At 49.2% G+C, this 10,869-nt stretch overlaps 1 protein-coding gene across 3 annotated transcripts in view; it reads left to right on the top strand.

Annotated features, from left to right (window-relative positions):
- Window positions 1-8,127: 8,127 nt before the first annotated feature.
- Window positions 8,128-10,869, top strand: part of lrp8 (low density lipoprotein receptor-related protein 8, apolipoprotein e receptor) — a 195,939-nt gene continuing 193,197 nt past the window's right edge. For 2 of the 3 annotated variants that reach the window (XM_086162051.1, XM_086162050.1), the window contains exons 1-2: window positions 8,179-8,448; window positions 9,434-9,559. In XM_086162051.1, the coding sequence (XP_086018177.1) occupies window positions 8,382-8,448; window positions 9,434-9,559 (193 nt within the window). In that variant the 5' untranslated portion in view covers window positions 8,179-8,381. Of the gene's footprint in view, window positions 8,449-9,433; window positions 9,560-10,869 lie in introns of all 3 variants that reach the window. The other variant, XM_086162053.1, reaches the window with a different exon arrangement.

The following is a 10,869-nucleotide window of genomic DNA, read 5'->3' as shown; positions in this document are numbered from 1 at the left end:
TGTTAGGAGGGTGGAGGGGCAGCTTCAAACATCTGACGCTGGCACCCGACTTCACCATCTAATGAGTAATCGCTCGTGAGGTCAGCGTCCGTGTAGTTTACTTTATTTTTACATCTACGTCGAGATGTTGTTGGCAGGGAGGATGGGAAGGATGAGGTGCTTGTACAGCAAGAGGGAGGGAAAAAAAACAAAATGCTGAGCGTGGGCTTGGTTTCCATGACAACAATATCTTCACACTCTAATAAGAGCAGGAAGTGGGCCATTCCCGCGTGGAAACTTCAACCAAGATGCTTTGTAAAACAATGTGCCCGATGGCTTCTGATGTTGAAAAGCAGCAAAACTGACACGCCGCGATGGGGACTAGGTTTTTCCCAAGCAGTGGAAATTGTGCAGAAGATGGCCCGAGAAAAGAAGAGGAAAAAGAAGGACATTTGGTGAGTCACATTTTGTTTAAAATATATACGCATAAATACAGCATTGCATCGTCAGCGAATGGTTTTATGCGTCCTTATGACATGTTAATGAGAGGGTGAGTAGCTGTATGTCTATATATGGTCCTGGGATGGATCCAGGGCGAGGTCCGCTTATTGACCAATCACAGCCCGGTTGGCTGGCCTTTTGCAGGGCCTGCGGAGCAGCTTTGGGTTCGGTGTTTTGCCGAGAAACACTTTGTCAGACCGGGAGGAGCTCGGGAACGTTTGTTAACAGGTAACATGTAGCTTCAGCTTACTTTAGCTTTAGCTATCTGCTAATAACTCAAGAGGTGATTCTGTTCTCACTCCAGCGTTTAGTCCATCTGCTCGTCTCCTTTGTGTTTGATTGTAGGTTCTATCTCCTCGCATCGAGGGTAGTTTATAGCGCTTCCCTACTTTCACATAATTCTTTCCTTTCTGTCCGCGCGCCGCCGCCTTTGTGCCACCCGTCTCCACAAGTCATCCCATTTTTATTTTTCATCCTCTATCATTTTTATCTTGGGTTTATTGTCTCTGGTGTGCAAAGATGTGTCTGTAAAATAAATGCCTTGTGGGTTTTCTTCCCAAGAGGTAGAAATACAGTCTGGAGGTACCGAAAGGAGGGGATCGTGGATACAAGGGGCTGAAAGGAGGCGTCCGACTTCTCCCTTGGAGATAAGGTGAGAAGATCAGTCATCCAGACAGGGCTCAGACTCGAGTTGCCGCTCCTCCACACCCAGAGGAGCCAAGTGAAGCTCCATCTGATCAAATTGCCTATCCGGTGAGATGTTCCCACAATGAGGAGGCCTCAGAGAAGACTCTTCCCTTGGAAGAGCTGGACCGAGCCATAGAGGATTTCGGAGGATCAGGCTGCTGCCACGAAACACCACCCTGGGTAAGAGGCAGAAGGTGGATGGATGGATGGATGGATGGATGGATGGATGGACACATCAGTCAGCTGAATCTTGCCAGTTTCCAACCTCGCAGATATTCCAGAAAATGAAGAGGACATACCTTGTCTTAAAAATCTTTGGTTTACTTCAGGTTACAGGTTACTTGCTGGTCCATGATGTGCATCCAGAATGACACCACATCTATCCAAGACGTATCATAACGCTGAAGTCTTTTGCCCAGCCCTTCCACGAGCGACTGGCAGCCATATTGCGAAACAACCCTCCAAAGTATGGAAAACCAGTCACCAGTTGACTAACTCCTCGTTGGAGGTTAAGAAACCCTGAAACCCGGAGAGAGACCACGTTTCAGGAAGGAGGTGCCTTTTCAGAAGCTTCCAGCATTCACAGATCTCATCAGTTCTGAATCCTGGTCCTCCAGCTGAGACCCTGTGAGTTGATACCAACAACCATCACCTCCTGGAATGAGGTCCATCTCATGACCTGGGGAAACATCTCACACCAATTCATCATCAGCTCCTCTGGCTGCCCGATTCCAGGAATCACCTCGAGATGTTGTTCCTCACCTTTGAATGCATCCAGAACCTCCACATCTGTCCCACCTGCTTCACACCACCACCCCCTTCTGCTCCCTCAGGTCTTCATCCACGACTTGTTACGGGATGCAGAGCGTTCTGTGTCTCCTATCTTTAACAAAGAGTGTGTGAAGACTTGCAGTGGTTTCTGAACTCCAGTGAGTGCAGACACACACACACACACTCACACACATCCACACACACAAGTCAAACACTTGCCACACCTCATCAATTCTCCGCTGACTTATCACAAACAGGGACTCATTTTCTCCCACTAAGCTCCGCTTGACTTTGATTTGATGGATTCACGTCCCGGCGGCTCGGTTCTCCGCGAGCGTCGGACACGAAGATGGATGTAATCGGTCCGTGAGGAAGGGCGGCGGCGCGCGCCTTCTTTTTTGGGGGCTTCAAGCTGTGAAACTTGATGGAGCGTTTTGTCTTTCTGTTTCTGTTCCAGTGTAAATGGACTTTTTCTGCCTCGGTGAGCGAGAGCCTCGGCCACGGGAGCAGGGTTTTTTTATTTCTCCGTCGTGAAAATGCAGTATCTGAGGACTTTTGAGGATGTTCGTTCCAGCCGCCAATCAATCTTCTGGCTCCAATCGGGGGTGGGGTGTCGGAGGGGGCCCGGAGTTCCCTCTCCCGGACCACCTAGTCCAGCTCTTCCAGGGGAATCCTCAGACTTCCCCAGTCCAGCCCAGAGATACAGTCCCTCCAATGTGTCCTGGGTTTTCTCTCAGACCTTGTCCTTCTTACAAGCTGTTAGCATGGAATTATTAGCCCTTTTGCTAACTGTTAGCACTACTCTTGCTCTTGGTTGTGGCAGAAGGCCGCCCGTATTGAGCCGGCTCGTTTTGTTTCCTCGCGGCTGTCCACAAGCGCTTGCTCCTGGGAGGGACACTAGGTTTCTGGTGGACATCTCAAAGAGCATGGTCCATACCTGGTCTACATGGAAAGTGTGGTCAGACAGCTCTCTTACGGAGCCAAAGTGACTTGCTTTTCACCCAGTAACTAATGATTCAGAACGTTCATTCATTCTCTAAACCGCTTATCCTGTACTTGGGGTCGCCGTCCCAGCTGTGATTGAGCGAAACTGGAGAAACTCAAAGACACATCTGGACAATGTAGGGTCTCCACTGAACCTCCTGCCTGTGTTTGGACTGTTGGAGGAACCTGAGGAACCCAGGGGAGAACATGGAGACTCCACACAGAGAAGATATCAGTGGGAATCCAACCAGGGACCCTCTGGCCTTGAGGCAGGAGCTCTAATCCCTGCAACGCCCACAATCCTTGAACTGATTTCTTTGAAATATCTTTTTAGAAAAAGCATTTTGTGTGTGTGTGTGTGTGTGTGCACACACACACACTGTCAGCAGTTATGGAACATGAACGCTGGATGAACACATAATCGCCTTTACGATGTCACTTCCTCTTTAACATTCGTAAAACTCCGCTCCAGCACTTTCATTATGGGATGAATTCTCTCCCCCTGTCCCGGTCGCCGTGCACGCCGCTCAATTTTGACAGCAGCTGTGTACCCGTGCCGGCATTTTAACGTTTCATTCGCACCCCGTTCTGTGAATAATGTATAAGAGGCGATCTATTTATACAGTGCCGTCATGTATTATTCATGTGTTGATCCGTGCGTTCCGGTCGTTTCCACGGTCACAGTCAGCGCCGGGCCGCTCTGAGGCCTCCGGTCCAGACCTCCACCTGGACAGAAGCCTGGGTCACGTCCGCACCTCCAGGCGCGTTGGAAACTGTAGAAATAATATATGTTTGTAAATACATGCGCTGGTACAGCAGTTGTCTAGAAGGTCCCGGGTTGAATTCGAACGTGGGCTTTGGTGTGGAGTCTCCACGTTCTCCCCGAGAGGGTCCAGACGTGTGAATGGATCAGTGGGGTGCAGTCAGGGGAGGCAGCAATGGCCGTGCCTCACCTGCCAATCGTGGGAAGAAAAAAAAGTCAAATTGAAATGGTTATATTTATCAGTGATTTGCACTATGAAGGTATTTTTTCATTTAACTTCACCAGTTTTACATTGTATTTCATTCAAAATGGCTGAATTTTCACATTTATTGTTCAGATACTGAGAAGAGACGTGCGGTGAGGCTGCCGACTTTTGAGCCTCAGTGACACCTGACTACTGGCTTGCTAAGCACAAACATTGACTGCTATCTCTCTGCATGTCACTATTGAAATGTTTAAACACTTTTTCTATATGCTAACTACATTTCCAATTTGTCAACAATTGTATGAGTGTTACCAGCTTCCTGTGCTGAGCGATGATAAACAGCTGTGGAGAGCCACTAAGTGAGGCACTCAGTTCTCCTGCCTCACTGCAGCGGGCGCTCATGATCCCAGGGATTCTTCTGGCGTCTCCTTGGCTTATTGTAGTGAATAAGCTCCTCTGTAGCGTTCATATGTTTGTAAATCTGATTGTGAGGAAGTCAGTGCCTCACCGTAGGTCACTGCAATGGATCTACGTTTCTATTTCATGTGTGTATGAGAGAGTGAACATCTGTGGAGGTTCTCAGTCCTCCTGGTCACGGTGAATTCTTGTGGAAATTGTCTTGTTGTGGCGACTGGACTTGAATTTCTTCACTTTCAGCACTCATCCCGGAGGCTTATTCAGCGAATGGTCTTTTTATAACATAGGATTTAATATGATGACTGAATGACAGAATGAACGCTTGTACGTGTCTTCATGACACCGGTGTGATCCCGTGACCTTCATGCTTTGTTTTCTTGTCCCCTCTTGTCCGCTGACCACAATCCCTCCCTAATCTCTCTTTCCTTTGCGTCTTTTTAAAAAAAGAAAAGTTCTTGATTTATCAATTTATTTTGGACTGTGATTTAACCGATTATTTCAACAAATTGCCCGTATCAGATTACGCTGAGGAAAAAACGTTAATTCCATCTCTCGTCGTTCCTTGTTATTTCAGGATGTCAGATGGAGGCAGGTGTTAGGAACCGCGGCAGCAGACGGACGTCCATCACCGCGCCCGGTTGTTGTTTATTCCTCCCTGCAGTCTAATTAGCGCGTTAGCTGCCCGCGCCTTCAGATAGCGCCTATCTTCGCCGCCTCAGCCCTTCTCCTGTCACGGTCCTGTCACCCTTTCAAGTTCTCTCTCTTTCAAGAGCAGCATGCTAGCGTGTGTGTTGTCATGAGGACACACGTGTGTGTGTGTGTGTGTGTGTGTGTGTGTGTGTGTGTGTCACGTTGTAGACGAGGCGGCGGCAGTCGTTCGTTCTCTTTCGCTCCTAGCTGAGCCTCCTGTTGCTTTCATCCATTTATCTGTTAGTTTATGAGTGCACTTATTTATTCAGTGGCATCATTGAAGGCCTCTTGAGTTCATCGTCTTCTCTGTGTTGAGTCTCCTCAGGGTTCCTCACGCAGTCCAAACACATGCAGGAGCTTCACTGGAGAACCTTCATTGTCCAGACGTGTGGATGAGAGGGTGAATGGTTGGACGCCTCAATATGTGGCCCTGTGTTTGGTCAGGTACAGGATGTGGTATCGAGAATGAATGAATACATTTCAGTTTTTAATCTGATCTAATTTCATTTAAGATTCCTTGTTGAACTGCAAGTCCTTTTTTCATTCAATTTGAAGTTAACTTTATTGTCAATGCTGCCAAATGATCACACAAACAGAGCATTGAAATGGCGTTCCTCTTAGACCCATGGTGAAAAGTACAAAAACAATTATAAATAATTTGTCGCAGAGAACAGCGAACAATGACAAGTTATGCTGAGGTAGATACTTGAGGGTTTGATTTTTAAAGTGACAGGAGTACCATGGTGCAGTTGCAAAAAAAGTGATAGAAGAATGAAAGCCCTATGTGTAGTATTTGCGTATTCATGTCATATTACATAGTATTATATTATATTATCGGTTCATAGATGAAGATGTTGAGGTTCTCTTTGGGAGTTACCAGGATGGATAAGATCAAGAATGAGTCCATCAGAGGGATGGCACATAGTAGATGTTTTGGAGAGAAGATCAGAGAAGCCAGAGTGAGATGGTTGGGCCATGTACAGAGGAGAGAGAGTGGATATATGGGTAGACGGATGCTGTAATTGAAGGTCTAGAGGAAGACCAAAGAGAAGATGGAAGGACGTCGTGAGAGAGGATGATGCAGAGAATAGGCTGAGATTGAGAAGGTGGATATGCTGTGGAGACCCCTGAAGGGAAAAGCCCAAAGGAAAGAAAGAATTTGTCACAGGGGTGCAGGACATGTATGACCAAGACAAAGTGATGACTGTGATGGTTTGGACATGCACACTCCACTATTCATGTCCAAACCATGGTGATGATCTGGGAGGAAGGTTGCTGAAGGAGGAGCTGCCAGGCAGGAGGTCCATAGGAACACTCCTATGGAGACTACTGAAGGAGAGAGAATAAAGAGAGAAAGGAAAGTGAAAGAAGAATAAATATTGTACATATATTGTTTGATAATTAAATAGAATTAAATTACATTTTCTTTCTTTTCATATTTGATCTCTGTAATATTAGTTATTCAGCACTTAAACCAGGCTTGCTGCTGCAGCACCATGCTTCTCTCCTGAGCGCACACACAGGAACCCAAACACATATGTTACCCTGCTACTTATAATTCTCAATAATTCTCAGTAATGGCAGCTCACCGCTGAACGTCCATCAGGGGCGCCGCGGTGATAGGCCATTGATCCTGGACGGACGAGCCGCAGCTCCCCTCCCGCCACAATCAGGATGTCTCACTATGAATATTTAACTGGAATATCATTTGTCCTTTAATAAAAACAGACTATCTAGAATATGTGGCAAAGTCCCTTACACACACGTGCATTAGCATATCATGCATCATTAGAAGTGAGTTAGTTAAAACAGACGACACACTCCGCTCTCCGCCTCCTGAATACATTTAGACAGACGTTTTGAATGGTAATCATAGAAGTCACGGCCGCTTCTGAAATACAAATCTGCTCTTGGTTTTTGCTTGTTCCTGAAGCCGTCCACTCTGATCACACCGTGGAACTGTAGGAGTCCAAATATTCACCCCTTTGGAAAGGGGGTGCGGAAGCTCCAAGGAACCCTGGTCACGTTTCAGACCTGGTTCGAAGGTCCGTGTTCCACCTCACAGCCAGAAGGTCCCTGCTTGGATTCCCACAGGTGGTCTTCCTGTGTGGAGTCTCCATGTTCTCCTCAGGGTTCTCCGGGTTTCTCCTGCTGTCCAAATACATGCAGGAGGTTCATGGAGACCCTACATTGTCCAGACGTGTGGATGAGAGGGTGAATGGTTGGACGTGTCACAGGGTGAACCTTGCTCTCAACCAATCACAGTTGGGACAAGCTGCGGCGCCATCTGTGGCAGAGAGAACTCTGTAAGCAGCACAGATGATGAATGGATGAATGAATGAAAGAATGAATCAATGGATGAATAGATTAATGAATGGAAGAATGGGTGAATGAGGAGATGAATGAATGAATGAATGATAAAATGGATGAATGAATGAATGAATGGAGGGATGATTAAATGGATTGGTGAATGAGAGGATGATGAAATGAATGAATGATGGACAGATGATAGATGGATTAATGAATGAATGGATGGATGGATGAATTAAAGAAAGAATAAATGGATGAATAGATTCATGATTGAAATGCTGCTTAAATGGATTGATGAATGAATGAATGAATGGATGGATGGATGGATGGATGGATGGATTAGATGAAGTATGAATGGATGAATGAATGAATGAATGAATGAACAAAGGGTAATTAAATGGATGGATGATTGTATGGATGATGAATGAATGAATGGCTGGATGAATAAATGGATGAATGAACAGATGGATGGATGGATGAAAGGATGATTAAATGGATGGATGGATGAAAGGAAAATTAAATTGATGGGTGGCTGGATGGATACTTAAATGTATGGAATGATGGATGATTAAATGCATGTATGTATGTATGAATGAATGCATGGATGGATGGATGAATGGATGGATGAATAGATGGATGAATGGATGGATGATTAAATGGATGGATGGATTGATGGTTGATTAAGTGCATGTATGTATGTATGTATGAATGGATGAATGGTTGAATGAATGGATGGGTGTGTGTGCCCCCCCCGGGGGTTCAGAGCCGCACCTGCGGGACAGGTGAGCCGTGGCTCCGCCCCTCCACCGCGGCAGGCGTAGCCCCGCCCCCTCCTTCTCGCCCACGCCCACTCGCGTCACGCATTCAAAGCGTTGGAGGAGGCGCGGGCGCAGAGAGGAGCGTGAGCCCGCTCCGCTGCACACTGCACATCCGGCGGAGCCGCGGACGGGATCACGCACGGATCCACGCACGTCGAGCCAGAGACTTGGGCTCCTTCATCCGGGTTCCAGGTGCAGAGAGCCCCCCCCACACCTACCCACGCGAACCGCGACCCACGCTCTGCAGGAGCCGAAGATGTGGACGGACGTCGGAAAGCTGCTGCTCCTGCATCTGATCCTCCTGGAGCTCCGCCGCGCCGGAGGTGAGCATGCGGGGTTCCTTTATCCCGCACCGGATGGTGGGTCGTGAACGTACCGCGGGGCGGTCTGCGTGTCGACAAAGGAGGGGAAACACGCCGCCGACGTGGGGCGATGTGCGTCCGGGGATCGATAATCGGTAATCGCCCGCGCCGGAGGGCTTCCGTGCGGGTTCCGGCGCGGACCGGGGTTGAGGCGGGGTGGACGCCGGCGGCGGAATGATACGGACTGGAGGAGATCACGCCGGGAAAGTGTGTGTGTGTGTGTGTGTGTGTGTGTGTGTGTGTGTGTGTGTGTGTGTGTGTGTGTGTGTGTGACACACACGTGTGGCATCCGCTCCAGGAACAGGCTGGTACATGTTGCTGAGAACCTGAAGAAGAACCTGCACCTCGCAGCCTCTGCTCCATGGAGCTGGTTCTCCAAAGCAGCGGCAGCGAGATGTTGGTGCTTCCAGCGCTTCTCCTCCAAGAGTGTGTGATGTTTTGCTGCCTGGTCTTTGGAAATCTTCACTGAAACGCAAGCAGGGGTTCAAGTCCTCCTGTGTGGAGGCGATTTGAGCTCCTGCCTTACAAGCAGAAGGTCTCTGTGTGGAGCCTCCTGTTCTCCCTGTGGGGTTCCTCAGGGTTCTCCGGGTTCCTCCTGCAATGCAAACACACAATGGAGGTCCACTGGTGACCTTAAATTGTCCAGAGGAGCATATGAGAGGGTGAATACTTGCTTGTCTCCATATGACATGTGAATGAGAGGGTGAATGGTCCTTTGTCTTTATGTCAGTGAGAGGGTGAATTTTTGCATGTGTTTATATAGCATGTGAATGAGAGGGTGAATGACTGTCCACGTGACACGATGAGAGGGTGAATCGTCCCGTCCCTCGGCCAATCACAGCCGGGATAGACTCCGGCACCCTTGCTTGAGATGATGAACAAATGAATGCGTGAATGTCAGGCGGTGATTCTGAAGTGGGTGACTCTTTTTCCCGTCGATGTCCAGGAACTCACGCGGACTCTGAATGTGAAACCGGGCAGTTCAAGTGCAAGAACGGGAGGTGCGTGCCGACCCTGTGGCGGTGCGACGACGACGACGACTGCTCGGACAACAGCGACGAAGAAAACTGCCGTAAGTGACTGCGTCCGACACCTCTCGGCGTTGCCGCGCCGACGCGGAGATCCGGGGCGTCGGCGCTTCGTCGTACGACGGCGCTCTTAACGTCTGAATGTGTGAAGTCACGCCGGGAGCTTTCACGGCCCCCCCCCGCTGCAGGTCTGCAGACGTCAGCGCAGGATCTGGTGATCCCGAAGCCTCGGTCACATGCCGGCAGGAATTTACATGGCGCTTAATAAGTTGGCTCCCTATGTAAACTTGTTGATAGAAGGACTAGTCGGGCCCCGGGGTCACGGCGGGGCCGTTTGCATAGGCGCCCTATTGTTGCTGCTTTCTTCCTTTCCACAATCTGAGGGTAATTCGGGTCCGGTGTTTATTCATCTGGAACCAGATTGTCACATTTGAAATCGTCTGACTTAAAAAAAAAAAAAAACCTTGTAAAATGCGGCGTTTATCTGCGGTGGCATCTGGCCTTGAGCGCCGCTGACGCCGCCTTCGTGAACGAGGCGTCTGTGAACGCGACTGCGCCCGGGCTCGTCGGGTAACGTGCGCGAAGCTTCTGCGTCTTCCCCTTCTGTGTCTTTGGAACGCGGTCGGCCCCGAACTGCATCGGGAAGCCTTCCCCCTCTGAAAATCGCACGGACAACCGGCTGAGTGATTATCACTTATAAAATTGGTCACGGTACTAATTGCCTGAATGGATACATTAGCAGCCAATTGATTTATCCCTTATCTGTGGCTCCGGCGCGGTATCCCCCTCCCGCCCACCGCGGCGCTGGCTGTTGAAAACATCTCAGGACTCTCCTGCCTGACATTTTTCAGTATCTTTGGTTATTGGGAGGGTTTGACGCTCAATTGTCATGGGACGCGGTTTTAATGAGCAGGTGGGTTCACGTTGGCTCTGCCGCTCTGAAGGAAATGTTAAAAAGAGGCTGAAAGTCCAATCCCTTTGCGGCAGCCGGACTCGATTGCTTCTCTAGAGGGCGTTTTATCTCCTGGTGCGAGATTCGTGACCCGGGCGGCGGGGAATTTCAGTAGATACTGGACAGATTTTGCAGTCGGCTCCTTTAGTGCCGTCTCCTCGATCCCCGCGCTGCAGAGTCCGGGGAAGGTGCTCGCGCTAGAAGGTGGGTCACCTCACTTCCTCAGCACTCCGAGCGCCCACTCAGGTGCCTTTCCATCTCGTATTTCTTTCAAATCTCCCACGGTGAAGGCCACAGAGCCCGCGGCCGCGGTGATCATCGGCTGACAGTTTTGCCGGAGATAAATCCAGTGGCGTGACTCCGGTTGCCGGAGTGATGCTCGGCGACTGGCGTCCGTCCAGC

The sequence above is a fragment of the Fistularia commersonii genome, chromosome 16, assembly GCF_037954325.1.
Source record: "Fistularia commersonii isolate RoL2024-O1a breed Wild chromosome 16, RoL_Fcom_v1.0, whole genome shotgun sequence".
Lineage (NCBI taxonomy): Eukaryota > Metazoa > Chordata > Actinopteri > Syngnathiformes > Fistulariidae > Fistularia > Fistularia commersonii.
This window is presented reverse-complemented; position numbering and strand designations above follow the sequence as displayed.